Source organism: Pundamilia nyererei, unplaced genomic scaffold (assembly GCF_000239375.1).
Source record: "Pundamilia nyererei isolate P.nyererei 1_Seehausen unplaced genomic scaffold, PunNye1.0 scaffold00009, whole genome shotgun sequence".
Classification (NCBI taxonomy): domain Eukaryota; kingdom Metazoa; phylum Chordata; class Actinopteri; order Cichliformes; family Cichlidae; genus Pundamilia; species Pundamilia nyererei.
This window is the reverse complement of record NW_005187410.1, coordinates 2,149,952-2,170,539: the sequence shown is the minus strand read 5'-3', so window position 1 is coordinate 2,170,539 and position 20,588 is coordinate 2,149,952. Positions and strand designations below refer to the sequence as shown.

Below are 20,588 nucleotides of genomic sequence, written 5' to 3'. Positions count from 1 at the left end.
AACGCAATTTTAATATCAGTAAGACTTTTGAGTGGTATAAGTGAAGGATATAAGTCACTTAAGTCGCTAAAAACTGATTGCAGCATTACTTTGGGACAGGAGTGCTATTTGTGGAAAATCCTAAACTTATTAAAATATGAGCAAATAAATGGAAATTGAGTATATAAGGTCAAAAATATAAAAAAAAAAGAAGCTCAAAATAGCTTTTTGTGGCTAGTAGACAATAGTAAACAACACACTGATTAAATATATGAAATGAGTAGGCTGTAATAGCGATGAATTCCTACTGTTTTTACAGAAAATCATTTATCATTTAAAATTTTCATACAATACCAACATAAAATTATTATTAATAATAACATATTAAAATTACATAAAATGAATTTAAATAAATGAATTAGGAATTTTAAGTTTTTCTTAATAAAAACGTTCAATAATATGGTAGCCTTTAAAAAAAGTCAGTAGAAATAATATGAATTTTGATTCCTTTACTTCTAATTGAACTAATTAAAAATAACATTAAAACAATGTCATTTCCTGAAGAAGTCTCAGTTCCTAGCCTTTAGCTTTAGCATCAATAGCTCTAAAGAACGGGATCAGTTGATGTGATAATATTAGCCTCAAAGTATAAAAATGAATGACCAGGATTCATTTGATAATATTGACCAGCTCCTCTTTCACCTCGGTAAATTCACTTATTCAGTTTATTACAGTTTATTACATCAGTTATGTTATCTTGGATTAGCATTAGCTTATTAGCTGTATGGCTAAATGTCAGTCACAAGCCAGGAAGCTAGCTAGACAACATGACAATTTAAACAATATTAAAAAGGTTTTAGAGGTTTATTTATACTATTGTTGTTTTTGTTATTATTATGAAAGATAAGTGTTATTTGTACTTTTTTATAGCTCTTCAAACTCGGGAGCTATCTCAAAAGAAGAATGAAAATAACCAACAGATTAAAGGTATGTGTTGATGCTAATGTTGGTGTAAAACAGTGGCTTAAGAAAGGTAATGATAAACTGGGCTAAAGACAGGCCTTTGTGTCTTTTGTTATTAGATATTAAACACCATTAAGCTTTTTTTTTTTTGTCAGTTTAAGTCACAGAGCCCCTCTTGGCCACCTTGATGTGTCCTCCCTGTTTCTGTCTGCATGTTATATTGGGTCTATATTTTGTTGTACAACACCAAAATGTTTGTAGTTTCTCCTCTGTACTACACAAAATTAAGTAATCAATACATCATTAAAGCTAAAACTCTGTACTTTAATCACATTTTGATTGTTTTATTTAAAATTCACAAGTGGTAAGGTGAAGGACCAAAATCAACAAAACTGTATCTTTGTCCAACAACTGTATACTTAATGTCTCAGTAGTTGTTAGTCACTTGTCCTTTTGCTGACTTCTCGCATTACGTTGAAGGGTGGTTTTCTCATATGTAGGTGTGTTTTTATTTCCTGCTTTTGTTCTCTTCCCTCATTTCTAACTGTCTGTCATTAGATTTCCTTATTTGATCACTTTCTCCTGTACTCAATCTACTCCTTTGTGTATATGTATAGACTTGCCACGTCAATTATCACCTTGTCTGTTTGTCTACCTTTTGTTTCACAAGCCCATTTCTATTTAGTTTTTCTTGTTTTGTTTATGTTTTTTTCTCTGTTTCTGTTTTTTGGATCAATGACTAAAGGTTTTTTTTTGTTATGCTTGCCTGTGGGTCCAGTCTCTAGCATTTTATGATACTAAGTGGCAGTATCCTCTTTTTAATATCTGGTCACCTTGTCTTGAGTCATTTAAAAACATTGCTCATTCATTCCCTTGTATAAGGTCCATTTAGCCCACTATTGTTTAAAGATCCCTGCTTTAGTACTGATTGATCAGGCTATCCATTGAGTACACTTCCAACCACCTGACTAGCCTTAAGGGATTAGATTTTAAAGTGATAGTGTCCTTTTGAATTTCCTTATCAGCTATTAACAGAAGCACAATGTTGGGGAATCCTGTATCATGAACTTTATCTTTTAATATAAGATTATTGTGTGCTGTGTTAATGTGTTTGGCAACAGTTTCCAGAGCCAACATTGCTGAGAAGAAGTCTTACATTGAAGCAATCAACAGAAATATTGAGCAACTTGAAGAGGAAATCAGTGTGAAACAGAGCACTGTAACACGTAATAAAGCAAATGCAAAAAGGTACAGCATTTTGTAAAATTAAACAGGAAATAAATGTGCCAAACCATGATAGATTACGGCGCAGGAAGATTGTGCAAAAGTGTTGAGCCATCTCTCATTTCTTTATATTTCGCTCCAAGGAGCCAGACTTTCTTGTGATTTTTACAGTGGTCTTGAGTATTATTTCTCCAGGCTTTCTGGAGGTCTTTTAAAGTTTTTCTTTGGACATTTGGATGCTTTTTCACTCATTTTCAATCTAGTCCTTGTTCATGACCAATGTTTTTTTTGTTGTTGTTGTTTGTATCTTTATTAACACTGCCACTTAACACTGACCTGTGAATCATTCAAGCATAAAAATGCATCTAAATCAAGGAATGAACCAGTATTTTGTCTGCACATAACAGATAACGTAGCAAGGAAGTCATTTTAAACTGTATTTTTAGGCACTTTGTAATTAGCACCCTGCCCTAAAAACATATAATTTACTCCCATTTCTTGAGTTGATTCTACAAAAAAATGCCAAAGATAACTCAGTTTGATAGAAATGAAATAGCATTTTGCACCAACAATGATTCCCAAAGAGCTTAGCTGAAAACTTGGTATATCGCAGGATGGTTCTTAAAAAGAAATAATAGAAAATAGGACAAGTGGAGGATAGAAGAAGTGATGGAAACATTAAAAAGCTAAAGATGAACAGGATCTCAAAGTCCTATCCTTGAGAAATAGAGAAAAAAAAAGTCCAGTAAAGACTTGACACAGGACCTGAGAGATAGATCTCTACTGTTCACTGAAACCAAACAAAATTTGTCTCACTGGAAGGATGATTGTCAAGAAGCCATTCCTAAGAAGTGGTATGCCAGGCTGAGGTATGCCAAATTACACGGGACTGGACTGAAAATCGGGGAACAAGGTCTTATGTAGTGATCAATCCCATTAGTTTAAATTGTCGTCAGTATGTACAGAGGAGGTCAGTCAAGTGTCTACAGCCAGCTATAACACATGGTTAAGGCTGGATGATGGTTTGAGGCTCCATTTCAGCCTGTGTTGTTGTCAAAACTGGTGAAGTAATGAACAAAGGACACTCCCATCAAATTTTGATCCATCGTGCACTATCCCCTAGAAACCCTGTGATTGGGAACAGCTTCATTTTTTGTTAGTTCTTTTGTAAGTTCTAAAAAAGTCTTTTACTTAATTAATATGTAGCAAGTGACAGAGTAAAAGTAAATAACCTACAGAGTACCTGCTTGTCTTTTATATAAATTTAGGATGAAGGCGACTAACGGCCTGCTTCTTCAATATGAGCAGACGTTGAAAGCAGAACTGGAGAAAAGAAAAGCCAACTACAACCATGACACGTGGGTTCATTTAGCAGCCTTGTTTGTGATTAATACTTTTGTGTGTTGGAAACAGACATGTTAAATGTTCTTTATTTATACCTAAACAGGGAGGTCTTTCAAGAAAGGATTGCAAGCTACAGAAAGATTTTCCAGGAGCATAAAGAATATTATTTACAAAACCCTCTTGCTGAAAAGCTCCTCGTGCTGAAGGCTGAAAAAGAGGAAATTGAATGTAGGATCAAAGCTTGGGATGAACAAATAACAATGAAGCAGAAGGAGCTGGACCATCTTATTGGTGATAAACCTTTCGTATCTTTGAGCTTTGCTCTGTTAGAGCTGAAAATTTTTACAGCTTGGTATACAGTCCCTTAAATTTTTGTCCGAACAGGTCCAGTAGTTACTTCATTTTCCACCGAGAAACTGCCAGATAGGTATTTTAGTGAATCACTCACAAAGAATAATCACATAGCTTACAGGAATGGTCATTTCTGACTGACCGAGCCCATTTTTTGTTTCTAGTGCTTTTGGCTTGCAGCCTGTAACAGAACAAGAGAATGGATTTGATCATCAGACAGCCAGGGACAGAGAGCCTTCCATTGACATCTCCTCTCTGCATCTCAATCAGACAACGGTACAGATTTAGTATTTTATTAAATGCATCTAAACACTGGCAAGCAATCATGAAAGGCAGTTAAAGCTGTTCCAGTTATAACTTCACACTTTGATAAATCTGAGCATTTGTTACAGAGTGGTCATAAAACATCTGATGAAGAGGTAAATGCTGAAGAGATCCATGAGGAAAACATCCAGGATTTACCCACCTGTAGTACTTCCCCAGAGGAAGGAAGTAAGGAGCTGTGGTCCAGTCAACAGTTTTGTGGTGAGTCATATACTGAAGGGTGTATTTGGGGTCACTCACATTAAAAGGGGACATTATTTGACTCTTCTTACTCATAATATAGATTGATTGATTGCTGTCTATTTCAGTGTATGTCTTTGGATGATAAAGAAATATGTAAAGTAAAGATAGAAAGGACTAAAGATAGGAAAAGGGCAATCACAAGCTTTCTTTTTTAAACCAGAGACAAAATCTCACTATTCACCATTGAGAAATTTTATTTTTTTAAAAACAACAAATGACATATTCTGTAAATAAAACCATCCTGTTTTATAATTACAGGGAAGTCTGTGCAATTACCTACACATTTTTACAAATGTATTTTTTAAAATTGAATCCCAAACAGTCATCCTCATCATCTAGCAAGATTAAGATGACCTTGGTAACTTATGTGATACTGAAAGCTGAAGCTCGACATAACCTGTTAATCTGGCTTTGTGGTGCGCCTCTCTGGTGCCACGAGTTTAGTTTGAATGATCATGTTAATCAAACCACGTGAACAGAATATTTGCTTCTTCAGACCAGAATCAGCCAGAGGACATGCACATTGAGGAGCAGGAAGAGGAGACTTCACAAGAACACCAGGTTTTCTGATCTTTAGTTTACTATACTTGCAATTTCTGCTAATACACCTGAACCAGTTAATCAAACAAATTTGCCAAATGTGTTGAATGTATAACTTTTTCTTTTTTCTTGTTATTTCTTCTTGCTGTCCTAGTTTACCTTGCTGTCTCCACAGCAGTGTGTGTTATAAATAGGTAGTTGCGGCTTCTAGTAAAGGCATTCCACAGTTTTGTATGCCTTTACTAGAAGCCGCACTGCTTATCATATAGAAACCCAGCACAGGATTAGAAATTACCACTGTTTGTCAGAAACCTACTTGAAAAGCTGGGGTTGTAGGGGTTACGAGGTAACCTAGCAACAGACCGAAATGTGCTGTTTTGTGGGAAATGTAGTCCAGACCTGCAAAGTATGATTTTGACATTTTTATCAATGAAATACAATTTTTAAGACTTTTAATAATCTATTCTACTGTATCAGAGAAGTTTAGAAGCTGTGTATGTTTCTAGGAAAATATCAAGTTGCTCGAGGCACTCCACAGAACAGTATTGCCACAATGGAAAACCCACTTTTACAAGTATCCATCCGAACTGTTGGAAATGCTTTGACCCCCTCGACAGGAGAAGCTGCCCACAGTTTTCTATGCAGAGGAGATTTTTGAGGGTGATATGGAGAAGGGAGCAGCTACACATGAAGAGCAGCCACCACACGACAAGGACGATGAGGAACTCGCTACTTCTTCTCAGCCTCCATCTCAGGAGACTGATCCTCAGTCAAAAATTACAATTGCGTCTTCAACCCCGACATTCTCATTTAAGTAAGACTTTGGATGAGTGGTCTGATGCTTTGAATTACACTCACTCAAGTCCTGACAACTGGTTTTCGTGTGTTCGCTGTAGCTTTAGCCCAGCCAGCTCCAAAGATCAAGGGAGCTCTGAGACCAAATCTCCAGCTTTCTTGTTCTCTCTGAACTCTGATCCCAACACACCAGGCTTTCCTGGATTTGGATTTGATGTGGGCTCATCACAGGAGGAGGTGAGGAATAAATGATCTCACAGAAATCACTGTGTAGGTTTTTAGGCATACAGCTCATGGTGTCTTACATGCTTGAGTTTAGGGAAACTGGACGTCTTTTTTGGCTCATGACGATGTTTTATTTCCCATCCAAGAGGCTGCGTTAGTTCTAAAATCTTAAACTTTCTACTTAAAATGCAGTCTTGAGATAACTTTACTGGTGTTTTCACTTTTATTGTCACATCACATGTGCCGGTACACTGGTACAGCACAAGCAACAGTGGTAACTAAAATAAACCTAAAAAAAAAAAAAATTAAAACTAACGTAAACAATTTTGTGAACTTGGAAAATAAAATAAAACAAGATTTTAAAAAAAACAGGAATAAATAAGGAAAATAATGAAATATCCTTAGTTTTTGGTATCTGTTACTTTGGTAAAAATGTTACTATAGCTTTCCTGATGGGGCATTGTTGGATGTGTTTTCCTAAATATTGCTTCTAACATATGGCCTCCTTATACAATAATAATTAAAAAGACTAAAACTAGCATCGAGTCTAATAAAAAGTAAATTACAACCATACAGTAAAAACTATACTGAAACAAAACTCTGGAAAATAACTGAACCTAAACTTAACTAAAAACAAATAGTCAAAATGAAAAAACAATGAAAACTGATTATAAAGTACAAAACTATTATTAACTCTGGTTTCAACCGCCACTCACAGTGTGACCCGTGTGGGAGGGCCAGTGTTTTGCAGAGAATTCACACCATTGCTTCTGTGACCTTTAACAGCCCTCATGACAGGATGGGCCAGCAACTCTCAGGACCAACTCCGGGAGGCTAAATATGTCAGATTCCTCTTGGATAAGGCTTGAAACTTTCTCATGAACCAAAAAATCCCCCAAAATGTCCAGTTGCCTTCAACAAACAATTAAGACAGAAAACAGTATTTTCCTGCTTTTGGAATTACCTCCAGGTTTCTTTGCAGGACTTTTTCGGTTTCACTGGATCTTTGTTCACTGAGAAGGTAATGTTTTTTTCACTGAAAGCCTACTCTACTTCATGTCGTCTCGGTTTTGGAACAAACATACTAAACTATGATTAACCATTTCTAGAAAACCGCTGAATCTAAATCTTCAAGCAGTAAGTATCAAACCACAATGTGTTTGTGTGGTGTGTCGTTTTGGACCACTGATGTGTGCTGTATATGATTTCGCAGGCCCTCAATTCCTGTTTGACCAACCAGAGACATGCGAGGACTTCCAGTTTGCTTTTGCCACCAAGAGCCCTCAATCAGCTAAAAAAGAAAATAGTGGAAATGATTTTCCATTTTCATTCAATTTCTAAGAGCTGTAAAAGTGTTTTCAAGTTAATTTCTTCCATCTTATGTTGTGACATTAGCGGGAGCTGAAATAGCAACACATTTTTTGCTCTGTTGAGCAGTCATTATTAATTTGCAGGTTTAACCTAAAGTGAAAATTCAAACAACAATTAACTGATTTCTAATAGAGTTCAATAGAATTTTATTTAAGACAGATATAGAGACAATAATACACACGTAAGTTCATATTCCTTTACAGATTTCATTGTTCATGTGAAATAGTTTTTTGTTTGTTTGTTTACAGGTGTGTGTTCATATTTTGTTGTTTGCTGTTCGGTTTAAAAGGCAGAAGCAGTTTTCAGTCGAACAGTATTAAAAAAAACAAACGAAGACACTTAACTGGCCATTTCAGGTCACATTCAGACATTTCATGTGTTAAATAAGATTATATAAGAGTATCTCAATAAACATTTAGTAGCTCTTATTTATAGCTAATAAAATATTAATAAAACTCTGTAATAAAACTGTTAAAAAGATTCCTTTATCATATGATTTCTGGCTCATTCACTCATGATTTTGGAGAGAAAGCATTTATAACACCTTGCATACAGTCTTGTTTCATGGCACAGTCAGTAGTTAATCTATAAAATGTTTTGTTCAGTGGCACTTATGACTGTCTGTTGAGCAGTGGTTTAAATATACAAAGCCTCCCTTGGATTTTGGCACAATAAGAAAACATTTGTGCTGAATTCCTTGTCAAAAAAATACTGGTACACAGGTGAGATCAGTGCTGGCATTTAGAAAGTATATTCATGGTCATTCAAGTTTAAGAGATGGGCATGGAGTAAAGGTCCCGCCACCTATTGTGCCCATACAGTATGCCCCCTAAGCACAAACAAAAAAGTCTGGGCACAAATTGGATCATGACCAGAACTTCTCTGAGCAAATAAAAGCAACTTTAGTGCATGAAGGAGCACACAAAACCTCTGAATCCATCAGGTTAACCGATATGTCAGAGGGCAGAGCAAGGGAGTTCTGCATTTTGATGGAAAGCATTGAAATATCTTTACGTGAAAACAAGAAGTCAGGCAGTCAAATTGAAAGCCCAAGCTTGTAAAGAAAGGTTACATATGATATGTGATGATGAATGATGGATGAAAGCTAAAAGGTGCAAAGCATGCTGCCATTTTACAGAGAGCTTAGAATCCACTGTCAATGCTGATGGAGCGTTGAGTCACATGTTCAATCTCTCCTGGGACATATTCGTTGAAGCTGGTTTGGTACTTGGCCAACATCTTTAGCATGGGCCGCAGTTTTAACCACCACTCTACCTTGGGCATCCGGTGCCTTGGAGATTAAAAGGATAATAATTAATAAACAAGACAATGTGTTTTCCAAAAGCAGCATATTTTAGATTTTTTTGTATTACTTACTCAAAATCTGTTATTTCCTTCAGTTCAGTGACAGGGGTGAATGAGACAACCTTCCTGTTAAGGCCGATGACACATGCTGTTTCTGGTGAGTTGGCAAACACTCGGCCTGGTGGAAAAAGATTCAGTCAATACACCTGATGTTTGACTCAGGATTGCTTCATGTTCTATCAATGCCATCCACGACTTGCAGTAAACCTACCTTGTCGGTAGTTTTCAGTCAGTTTCTCTGAAAGCCACTCGATAGCTTTCACGCCCAGCTTCGTGCCAAAATTTCTATCAAAGGGAGAAGGTGCCCCGCCCTACAGCCCAAACCGAGAACAAAATTATCACATCAAAATGCCAATTGCAGTTGAGGTCAGACATTTAAATATACTCATTACAGGCATGAATGTCATGTTGATTTGGGGCTTTTAATGATCTCTTTCAACTGTTGTTTTTCCAGGAATGACGAATTGTGTGCACACGTTTGAATTTATTTTTGGATTTTCTCTCCACACAAGGTCAAAACTGTACACACAGGTTCAAATATATATGTGCAAAAGGTTCTAAAATGGCTTTAGCTTGGCGAGGTCAAGGACTATTAGCTTCTCGTCAATGATCATGATTGACTACAGTGGTAGTTTCTCTGCTAGAATAAAAAGGTTTTTGTTTGACAGCAGTCATTGGATTGACCATTACTCAGCACAATGGGAAGGTCCAAGGAACTTAGTGACGATCTAAGAAGTATTGTCACTTGGAGCCATTTCTGACCAACCACAGATTCCAAGATCGTCAGTTCAAGCTATATGGTCTGCAAGAAGATCCAAACTGTCAACCTCAGATGAGAGGAAATTGGTTAGGATTTGCAGGAACCACCAAGGCTCAAGCCTGCTATGAAGTGGAAACTGCTGGAACACCAGCATCATTGTCTACAGTGATTCAAATTTTACAACACTATGAACTATAAGGATACGGGCCAAGAAAGAAGCCCTTTCTCCAAAACTGACACCTTCAAACTTGACATGGACAAGTCAAAAGCCTTCTGGATAAAAGACTTATGGTCAGATGAGACAAAGATTGACCTTTTTGGCCACAATGAAAAGGTAAATTTGGAGGAGTAAAAGTCAGACTTTTGAACCTAAGAACACTAACAGCATCATGCTTTGGGGCTGTTTTGCTGCCAGTGGTACTGGTACATTGCAAAAAGTGAATGGAGTAATAAAGGACGAGGACTACCTCCAAATTCTTCAACTTCATCTCAGTTCAACAGCTAAATAGTTGAAATTTGGAGACAAACATGAGGACAGCGTAAACCAGAAATAAAATGATAATATTCAAGGATGTTTTCATCAGCTTTTTTTAACTGCAGTTGGGTGTTAATTTAAAGCGTAGTAAAGTTGATTTAGCAAGACATCGAAACTCATTCAACCTTAAGACATTCCCGAGACCACTGTCTAGCATGTTGATTTTAAAAAAAAATCCAAAATTAATTCAAACACATGCACCTAATTGTTGTTGTTGTTTTTTTTTAAGTTGTTAAAGATGCTGTACAATCAATAAAAACAGAACAGCTCAAAGAAATCATTAAAAGCACAAAACAATCATTCCCATGACGAGTCTATGTAGGCTTTTGACTACAACTCAAAGTTGGAAAACTGATCCATACCTGCTGGAGGTGTCCTAACACGTTGACTCTGCAGTCAAAGATGTCCTTCCCTTCTGATGAATACAGCTTATGGATGAAATCTGTAGTGTAGTTTTCATGGCATTTTTCATTCCTGTCATGACAGAGAACATGATTAACAAAGGAGTGCCACAGTGTTATTGGATGCAGGCTCAGCTAGACAATTATAAAAACTGATGTGGCACTTATACAACAATTATCCATAATTTTCTGCTGCTTCTCCGGTATCTGGTTGCATGGGCAGGAAACTAATTTCCACAATTTGAATCTATCTATAAATACATCAATTCATCAATTTGTGTGCTTCACATGGAACATAGAGTGAAATAATGAAGTCAAAATACATAATACATCTTCTATTCTATGAGTAAATAGCTGCAAACTAAAACTTAGCTGTACTGTTCTACCTGAAGACAGTCCTGTGAGCGCTGCCTAACATGTCAATTTTAAATCTCCCATTGTTCATTTGGGCTCAGATTGGGTGACTGTCAAATCGCTGCATGAGTTCCTCAATTTTTAGACTCATCAAACTATTCAGTGACCTCTTGTGCAATCACTGTAGGAAAAAGGATACATGCAATACAGCTTTTTCCTTTAATTTGTCACTTGTTTAAATTTAGTTCACTCTATAAAATGTTACGTACCTCAGGATTAGACCTCGTTGGACATCTTTCTTCATCTTTTCAGATAAGTGCTCCACATTTGTCTGCAAACAGTTCACATTATTAGAGGAAACAGTGCTGTGAACATCACAAAAATGACTTTAGACATTATCTTTTTCTTCTACCTTAAGGTCAAGGATGTTAAAGGGATCTTCAAAAATGTAGGCTGCATCAGCACCCACTGCTATGCCAGTAGCGGATGCCAGATATCCACAGTACCCACCCATGGTCTCCACCACAAACACTCGTCTCTTGGTCCCACTGGCAGACTGCTTGATCTTGTCACAACTCTGCAGAAGAATTTGATTCTTTGGTTGTAATATGATATTTTAAGATATTTTCCGTTTGGCACCATTCTCTTGAAACTCTAGAGACGGTTTTGTTGGGAAATCCAATTACATCAGCTGCTTCTGAAATACTCAGCCTGTCTGGCACCATCAACCATGCCAACCATGCTCTTTTCCCCCCATCCTCATGTCTACATGCCTGTTGAATTGCTGCCATGTAATTGGCGGATAAGATATTTGCATTAATGAACCAGTGAGCAGGAGTACCTAGCAATGTAACCTGTGAGTGTCCGCTATTAATATAGGTTTAGAGTGATAAACTGTACCGCACCGTTTCATTTTCCATGTCTTCAAAGCTGGAAGATAACATCTCAAACACTAAATGTTTCTATTTGGTTTATACACAAAATTATAATAAAAATGAACAAAAATTAAATAAACTCAAGTCTTTTAAACAGCTTAAAGGTCAAAGCATTTGTGATTTCAAACGTAACACTGCAAAGAACAACATTCGTACAGAAAGCCATACAAAAATATATTTCTGCTGAGCCCTACCTCCATTGCACAATTGACGGCAGTGTCTGTACCCACACTGAAGAAAGTTCCCGGGACGTTGTTGCTAATGGTAGCAGGGATAACGACCATGGGGATGCAGAGCTCATCGTAGTGAGTCCGGGCCTCGTAGAGCTCAAGCACACCTTGGTACCCCTTTGAAAGTCAAAGGCATACAGGTCAATATTAACACGGTAACTTATGGCTCGAATAATTTAGATTTGACACTTTTGTGCTTGTTATACCTCAAACCCTCCTATTACAAGCAGAGCTGAGATTTCGAACTTGGTGATGGTTTCCACAATCTTCTCCAGGTGAGAGTTGGGAAGAGTCCTTAAGAAGGAAATTAAACAAAACTTGTCATCAGCGTATGGCAAAATCTCGTAACACCTAAGCCACTGCTGTGTTAGGTTAAGCCTTTAAGATCAGGTAAAGTGATTCATATCAGTGAAACACTCACCGTTTTGTCCCCAGCAGTGAGCTTCCTTGGCCCGTCCATCCAGCCACACTGTGCCATTCCATCTCAAACACCTGCAGACAGACAGGTTGAAGAACACTTTCCTTTCAGTCTCACACAGGTTACTGTGGAACTGCTAAAATCTCCTTCAGTGTTAAAAAACAAACAAACAAAACAAAACAAAACAAAAAATTACAGCCTCACCGCTCCATCGGCAAGTCCCAGAAAGCCGTCATTGACCCCGTAGACTTTGTGTCCATGAGAGAGCCCTGACCTCACCGCCGACCTCACTGCAGAATTCATTCCTGCCGCCGGAGCTCCCACGTTCAGAATAGCAAAAGAGAAGTTGCTCTGAGGAAGCATAAGTCAGACATAAAAGAGAACACCAAGATTAAATCCTGGGATCATTTCACATCATTTATGGCTTAAACTGTCTACAAGTCCTCCAGACCTACCTTAGACTGAGGAGGCTTGTGGAAAGCGAGACTCTTGTAGATGTTCCAGTTGCTCTCAAAACTCCTAAAAGTACATCGTTAGTTTAGTTTTTTTAATTTGCAATGAAAACAATAAGGTGCCATAAATCAGAACTCTCACCCTCCACGCAGTTTAATGGCTTCATCAAACCTCTTCTCATTCATGGCCGTCTGCACCAACTTAGTCTGCAAAGGGTGGTGCAGTAAAACCAGAGCTCAGCATCTCACTTCTGACCTGTTCTGTTCATTACAAATAAATTACACGAGGACAGGAGAGAGACTCACCATCTCCACACACTCCACCAGAGGGAGGCGGACCGCTTGGTTGCCCGACAGGCCGATGACACAGGCGGGGGTTTCAGGAGAAGCCTCCAAGAGGGCGACGACCGCTTCCACACCCAATATGCTGCTCTGGAAACACGTGTTTGGATATGTGCGCAATTAAGACAGCACTGACATTGAATACTGGGAATTAACCTCATACTAATTTGAATTTTTTATTTTTTTTTTTAAATCTACTCAGGCAGCCTTTGTTAGTATGCATCAATAGATTATTTTATTATCGGTATCAGGTCATCTTGTTGTGTATTATGCCACATACAGAAACACATCCTGTGCTAGTTTTCTTCGTGTAATCAGTTTGTGTTAAGTCTGATTGTGGCCACTTGTTAGTAGTGCAGGTTCATTGTGTTAAATAGTGTTTAATAGGGCTGTTCGATATAACGATATACATCAGATGACGATTTAAAAATGTCTATCGTTTCATTTTACACTATCGTTTGTTTCGTGGTGTCGCAAAATAAACTGTTTACGGCAATATTTTTTCATCGTTTTGATGGTCACTGTAGTGGCTATATTAATTTCTTAAAGTTCTCTATTTCTCTTATATTTAATATAACCACATTACAGACAGACAAGCGCCTGTTTTTATGGGTTATGGTTAGCAACAACGACGGTAACACCTTCGCGTGTCCGCTTGTTTATGTTCCACATAAACCTTTCACAATAAAGCTCAAGATCCTGTTGACTTTTCAAAATAAACTGAATCACGTGAAAGAGCAGATTATTTACGGATGAGAAGTAAAAAAGAGCCGCCAGGTGCTAAAAAATTGACCTTAGAGACTCAAACGTTAGAACAGGCTTTTCCCCGCAGCACGCCGTGTAATAAATACTCACAAAGAAAACGGCGCCGTTACAACTTATGTCTAAAAATGTATAGTTTCATGCATCGGTTAAAACACTCGACTCCAGCTACATGACGCGCAGCTGGAAACACTTCACGCAAGTCGAGCTGCTCGAGATTCACAGAATTTACAGAAAATGTTACATTTTTGCGATTTATATCGTTATCGGACGATAGAATTCTTATATAAGGATAAGAGATTTTGGTCATATCACACAGTCCTAGTGTTTAATTATCATTTTAATGGTCAGCCAAAAGGAACAATCAGGAATATTGACAGAATAGCTTTGAGACGCAGTTATTTTTATTAATGTCCCTGAACTTATTACTTCAACAATATTTACAAGTTTTATATGAATATGAAATCTGTTGTTCAGCTTACCAGCATTCTGTCAAACGCTGAGGGAATTCCTCCTCGCTGAACGTGGCCAAGTACTGTCACTCTGGTGTCATAACCCAGTCTCTCCTGCACCAGCTTAAAAACAAACACATGGAAGAATTTCAGTGTTTTATGCATTTGAAAAAGCTCTCAGCAACAGCTGTCGCCAAGAAAAACTACAGCCGACCTTTGCAGGAGTGAAATAAACAATCTATAAATCAGTATCTGATATATTCAGATTGTAGTGCTGCATTAATGTGCGTTGTCTGACTTACATCTTTTATATAATTTGAGGAGATGGGCTTGCCATTTATGTCAATGGCTCCTTCTGCGACGATTATGATGTTCAGTCTCGACCCCCCGCTTGTGCGGCTCTAGAAGGAAACGGGTAAAACATGTTATTGTGTCATTAAGCACAAACCTGTGTCCAAGTTCTTTAAAGTCAGAACAACTACAGTCAAAGGAGGACTGTTATTTCCATCTGGAGTAATTTATCTGGTGAAACGGCTCTGTTTGGGAACTTTTAAAAAATGAAAACCATAAATCAGGGAGAGCTTCCTGTACTAATCAATGTACACAAAAAAAGCTGGAGGTGGCAACAGGAGAGGCAAGACCCTCATTGGACAGAGCCGACTTGGTTTGCACAGTGCCTTGCAGATGCACAGATGCTTGTATGACATTAGCAAACTGTCCTGCTTTCATGGCATGCCTAAACTGACACTATGCCCAATTCGTCTACTTCGACACAGGCCAAACCTGTCATGTGGATACACACAGTGAATGTAAATCAGTATATGCATGGGGCTAACATACAGTCTGGACTTGTGTCTTACCCCCTTTAGACGGGCACACATATTGTCCTCCCAGCCCTCCTGAGGTGGAGCCTCTGGAATAAAAACCCAGTCTGCCCCTGATGCCAGAGCTGACACTAAAGCCAAATACCTAAAGTTGTAACAAAGAATAAAAGGACAGTTAATGCATAACAAGAGCTGCATGCAGCTGCAGTGCATATGGGATAGCAAAATGGGTTAAAGTGCAACTCTCACCCGCAGTGCCGTCCCATCACTTCCAAAACAAATGCACGCTGGTGGCTGTAGGAAGTACAAAACAGTTACAGTGAGACTCTTTTCCACAAAGTATGTCAGCAAACACACAAAGAACATGCTGGTGTCTGAGAAGGCAAGTCTGGGCAAGATGGAAGTCATGCCAAAAGCCTTGAATGGTGCAAAAGACCACATTCCATTAAGAGTTAATCATTCACTGTTCAGGTATATTCAGATAACTCTGATAGGGCTGAGATTAAGTAATGCTTAATCATCAGCATTACTCCATGTCTGTTCAAGTAACTGAATACAACTACTAAAAAAACCCCAACACACACACATGAAAAGCTGGAACCACAAAATGTTTGGCATTACTTAATCGCCGACTAATCTTTTCTCGATCGACGTGCAGTATGTTTACTACCATAAATCTGCTGCTTTGAAGCAGCACTGCAGCACATGTGGTGTGCTCGACACATCTTCCTTTCTGTAACTCATTTACTAATTACTCACTTATCCAGTGACCTTGTGCATGCTGCTTTTATGAAACACCAGGTGCTTCAGTGCTGTTCCGAATTACCCAGCGGCTCACCTCTGTGCAGTGGTCATTATGGCGTCAATTATCTCCATGATGCGGTGCAGCGCAGAGTCGGCACCGATGGTCATGTCGGTGCCGCAGAAGTCGTTGTCTATGGAGCCGACGAGGCCCACGATGTTCAAGTTATAATGCTGCTTAGCCATAGTGTCTGTGATCCTTCCTGAAGTAACACACACACACACACAAGTGTTGAAATTAAATAAACTCCAAACACGTTTCTGAGACTTCAACAAAAAATGACTCCACTTCTTGTTTCTGATATGCACTCTGAGTAGTTTGATCTTCTTGAGCGACACTCACCTTTCTTTACGAGTTCATCGAGTAGATCGCTCCACTCATTGCGGAAGATGTTGGCTCCGGTAAGGCTGCCGTCGCCGCCACACACGCACAGGTTGGTGATGCCTTTCTTTACCAGGTTGAAGGCAGCGGAAACTCTGCCCTCACGCGTCATGAAGGCCTTGCAGCGGGCACTGCCTATCACGGTCCCACCCTGCAGCAGAGATGTAAAACTAGTCAAAAACCAAACTAAGGCAGACAGAATATTTTAATCAGGCATTTTGTAGATCAGTGAGATTCATAAAGCAATGGTTCGCATTTTTGGTGGATACAAAATTCAAACAGCTAGTTGTGAAATAATTTGATTTTTCTCCAATTGTTTTGGTTTTGACCTCTCAAAATGCATAAACATAAACCTGAGGAGGAGGACTCACAACAATAGAAGGGTGGGAACCACAGGTACACACAGATTAGACTTACCTGCAAACGGGATACTCTGGCAGATAATCTGGTGGTAAGCTACAATTACTACCTCACACTGAAAGACTCTGCTAACCAGGCAAGCTGCAGTTTGCATCCATGTCTGTTGGGACTCATAACATAAATGTAGTGAGATGTTTTGAAGGAATTTAATAAAAGTTATTCAGCATATTTATGTTTGGCCAATAAAAATTGCATCAGAGAGCAAACAACGCTTCAGATCTGGATGTGACAACTTCTAAAACATGGATGCTTCATCAGCACTTTCAACCCAGCAGCACAGGAGATCTACTATACTGGGCTCGAACACATTTTATCTACAGCCACTACAGTTTCAAGGTGGGCACCCAACCAAAACACAGTTCACGTATGTGAAATATGGTCACATATTTGGCACTGGATAAAGGCTGTAAAAATAAGGGAACCTTTGGCTATTTGGATAATGAATGTCAACACTTTATCCTTTTGTTTTAAGATATTTGTATTAAATTTGTCATAATAAATGTCTGAATTATGGCAACAAATGTCCCGGTGACCTTTGATCACCAAATTCCAATCCGTTCATCCTTGAATCCAAATTATTATTTGTGCCAATCTTGAAAAAAATTAATCAGATGCTTAGACTGTTCCTCCCCTATGCAAGGCCACCTGGGTTGGCTGGAAGACTGTTTACTTAGCCTGACACTCTGAATAGTGCAGCCTGCGTCTGATTAGGCTAAAAGCGCATGCAGCAAAGCTCCTTACCAGGTTACAACCAGTAATAGGAAGAGAAGAGACGAGAAGACATGGATGAAATAATAACAATAAAACTATAAAAAAAAAAGAGAGAAATAGAGAAAATTTTAAGCTCAGAAAAACAACAACAAAAATTCAAATTCTTTTCAGACATAAGCCACATGAATTTTTAAGGAGATCCTTAAGGGTCTTAGAGAGAGCAAAAATAGGAAACTGACAATTAATTCCTAAATTAGGTCCTCCATAAATTTAACGAGTAAAATCCATGATGGCTGAATTTAATTAGCTGCTTAAGTGTCCATGTCCTGTATGGTGGCTCAGTGTCACACTGCCCATGCTTGATATGAAAATGTCCACTCCTGAAGTGTTTTGTAGCAAAATAACTTTTACTCTGTGCTGAATATCGTCTCTTATAACAGCTACCTTTAACCACAGTAATATTTTAACCTACCAGCTGAATAATGTCGGTCACACTGTGCCAGTGGGCCAGTTTGATGTTGTCTCCCCCATCCACCAAGCCCTGGTAACCCTGAGGAAAAGAAATTATTATGGAGGGCAGTCAAGCAATAATGAAAAAAAGAACAATCTCAGAGTGTTTATAAGCTGTATTTATATGTAAAAGATGGCCAGAGTCAAAATAACACAGCGTACTACAAGTACTTTCAACTCCTCTCTTATCTACAGGGGTTTGCCACACAGATTTTAGATGCCCTTCATTAAGTGCCACTGCACAGCATGTTTACTCATTCTCCTCCTGCTCCATATCTTTAGACAGTGTCCCACATTTTGACTGATTTTGCAAGACACACAGTTTTCAAAAGTCTGGCTTTATACCCACTGCATATAAATGATTAAAATCAAATAAAGGTTAGCCTGTCTAGCCCGTCAGTAAAAGTTACAAGTTACCAAAAAGTCACTAGCATTGCAGAGTTTGGTGAATACGGTAGAAAAACACCACAAAGAAAATAAAAAGCCAATATATACTCAAAATTGTCTCCTTATTGCAAGTTATTTTTTTGCACTGTATTTTATGTGACATAAATCACTAAAAATTGCTCAAATAGTCTGATATGGCTCATAAAAGGTATTCCAATCTACAAATGAAGACTGTTACCAGACAGAACAGCAGCTGAAATAACAGTAAAATAAGAATATAGGAGCATGTAAAAACTATCACATGACACCATACGAACAAACTCTAACTTGCTTTTATTCCTTTTGTATTTATTTACCAAGAGAGTTTGAAAAGTTGCATTCAAACACATGTCCACTTTGTCCAGTCTGGTCACCCAGTTTGAGCCTCACACTACTTTTGCATTTGGTACTAGATTGGATAAGCCGGGGCTGATGGTCTTTTTTTCTGGGACAGCTGCCTGTTGAGTTGCCAGGCAACAGGAAAACTGCCCTACTCAGTTCTTTATTGTTCAATAAATTAGTATTCTAGTTTTGTCTACCAAAAAAACCCCAACTAAAAACAAAATGTACTCACAATAAGAAGCAATAAACTGATAATTTACTTAAATACAGCAGGTTTTTCTACCTGAGAAACCGCATACATTAGCGTTAAATAATAACGCTGAATCAAGGTAAAACAAATACAGCATTCATGTTTTGAAAGTGACTGTAAAGTGATGGGTAAAACTTCTTTAGGAGTTATTTTATAGGAGTTTTCGTCTGACGAGTTGCCCCCTGCTGGCCATTACAAAGAACATTTCATCTGTCCCACTTGGGGACTCTATCTTTATTGTCCCATTTTTTAATGCAAAGAGGCTTACATACAAAGCTTGTTTACCTCATGAATGAGATAGACCTTGGCCCCCACATAAATGCCCATCCTGGTCACAGCTCGGATGGCAGCATTCATCCCTAAATCAAGGATAAAAAGTGTTAGATCTTCCTCTTCTTGGGTCTTTGCACACAGGCTGTTGCATCACAGCTCTGCATGGGGTAATCAAACGGTAAGGTGGGTATGACTTCATTATCGGTTATCTTCTCTGACCGCAGCAATAGACGATGGGAGGCTTTGATTAGTCAGAAACAGATACACTGTGTGAGTTCAAAGGGGAGGCAGAAGGGTCTAGCCTTTTAGCAGCACTAACACTGAAGTGTTTTACACCCCTGAAAATGCTTATAAATGGTACTGTGAAGGCATAAAGCATGGGCATACAACTACATCTTAAAGTACTGCTATTATTCCACAATAGTGCATTATGTTGGATTGGCTTAGAATTACTGATGTACGAATGCAAACATCAGATTATTGCTGCAGCAGGTAAAGTAAACAAGTATTACTATAAACTCGTAGTTACTGTGTGACCTTTGATCCCTAATCATCCAGCTGCTATTCCGAGCTGACTACCAGCTGCTGTCACCTCAGCCCTCGACCTAGCCACATTTTCCCACCACACAAACACGGGTTTACATCCACACATATACGTTCGAGTTGTGAGGTCACCTTGTGCATCTCCACCGCTGGTCAGCACTGCCATGGCCCGACCAGCGCACGTCATCTTCAGCTTCTCTAAGTCCATCAAAGACATTTTTAATCTCTTCTCCTCGCAGCTACAAAAAAAAAAAGGAGAGAATTTGAAAAAATAAAACCCGTCGGCTGGGAGAGTAAAATTAGCTCTTAGTGTCTTGATCCTAGGGAATCTAGCTGCCTCTTCCTCGTTTGCAAGTTTCTCCTCAGCAGATCGTAACTTCCAGCGGTGACACCCACAGTATACAGCTGAGGGGGATGTTTGCTCTTTTCACCCGCTCCGCCCGGAGCTGCGGTTTTCTCCACTCGCTCGTCTTCGAGAATCTCCGCCTTCTCTCTGAGCCCCGAGGCTGGAACCGAAGGAAGTCCAACCAGCACGTACACCACGGGCAGGTATTCATACCGGAAGAAGGCGCAATCAGTGGAATAATACAGCAGCAGAACAGAGCATGTAAAACCTCAGGTCTGAAGATGTTAATGAAGTAATTTTGAGAGCCTGCCTGTCAACAGGAAGGAGAAGAGCTGGTTTAAAAGCCAACACAGTAATATTTTATAGTAAAAAATAAAAGTATACAAACTTCTGGG

The 20,588-nt window shown here is 38.7% G+C and overlaps 2 protein-coding genes across 3 annotated transcripts; one reads left to right on the top strand and one right to left on the bottom strand.

The window, feature by feature from the left end:
• The first annotated feature begins 538 nt into the window (after positions 1-538).
• Positions 539-8,444, top strand: LOC102200054 (protein starmaker). Of its 2 annotated transcripts, XM_005723341.1 has the most exons (14): positions 539-685; positions 910-966; positions 2,064-2,190; positions 3,435-3,524; positions 3,614-3,801; positions 3,895-3,937; positions 4,026-4,137; positions 4,254-4,386; positions 4,925-4,989; positions 5,586-5,782; positions 5,865-6,000; positions 6,971-7,009; positions 7,098-7,125; positions 7,202-8,444. In XM_005723341.1, exons 1-14 carry the CDS (start codon positions 634-636, stop codon positions 7,327-7,329), a joined length of 1,395 nt encoding a protein of 464 aa, XP_005723398.1. In that variant the 5' UTR covers positions 539-633; the 3' UTR covers positions 7,330-8,444. The 2 variants fall into 2 exon arrangements, with proteins under 2 accessions (XP_005723398.1, XP_005723399.1); XM_005723342.1 differs by lacking the exons at positions 539-685; positions 2,064-2,190 and having other exon boundaries at positions 916-966.
• An 11-nt stretch (positions 8,445-8,455) lies between these two features.
• On the bottom strand, positions 8,456-20,322 carry pfkla (phosphofructokinase, liver a). The gene is made up of 22 exons (XM_005723340.1): positions 19,980-20,322; positions 19,317-19,390; positions 17,976-18,053; positions 16,334-16,523; positions 16,028-16,193; positions 15,439-15,483; positions 15,226-15,334; positions 14,668-14,766; positions 14,396-14,488; positions 13,116-13,241; positions 12,952-13,016; positions 12,813-12,876; positions 12,562-12,708; positions 12,361-12,431; positions 12,146-12,233; positions 11,904-12,056; positions 11,187-11,351; positions 11,044-11,105; positions 10,382-10,493; positions 8,936-9,035; positions 8,737-8,842; positions 8,456-8,650 (listed from the first exon to the last, which is right to left on the bottom strand). Exons 1-22 carry the CDS (start codon positions 20,062-20,064, stop codon positions 8,503-8,505), a joined length of 2,346 nt encoding a protein of 781 aa, XP_005723397.1. The 5' UTR covers positions 20,065-20,322; the 3' UTR covers positions 8,456-8,502.
• Between the last annotated feature and the right edge of the window lie 266 nt (positions 20,323-20,588).

Excerpts from the sequence above, each read along its gene's own strand:
- LOC102200054 (XM_005723341.1), top strand. The coding sequence starts at position 634 with ATGAATGACCAGGATTCATTTGATAATATTGACCAGCTCCTCTTTCAC. Across the intron at positions 686-909 it reads CCAGCTCCTCTTTCACCTCG|CTCTTCAAACTCGGGAGCTA; the intron begins GTAAATTCACTT and ends ACTTTTTTATAG. Across the intron at positions 4,990-5,585 it reads AGACTTCACAAGAACACCAG|GAGAAGCTGCCCACAGTTTT; the intron begins GTTTTCTGATCT and ends CCCCCTCGACAG.
- pfkla (XM_005723340.1), bottom strand. The coding sequence starts at position 20,064 with ATGTCTTTGATGGACTTAGAGAAGCTGAAGATGACGTGCGCTGGTCGG. Across the intron at positions 11,352-11,903 it reads CCGTCAATTGTGCAATGGAG|AGTTGTGACAAGATCAAGCA; the intron begins GTAGGGCTCAGC and ends ATTCTTCTGCAG. Across the intron at positions 9,036-10,381 it reads TGTTAGGACACCTCCAGCAG|GGCGGGGCACCTTCTCCCTT; the intron begins GTATGGATCAGT and ends TTTGGGCTGTAG.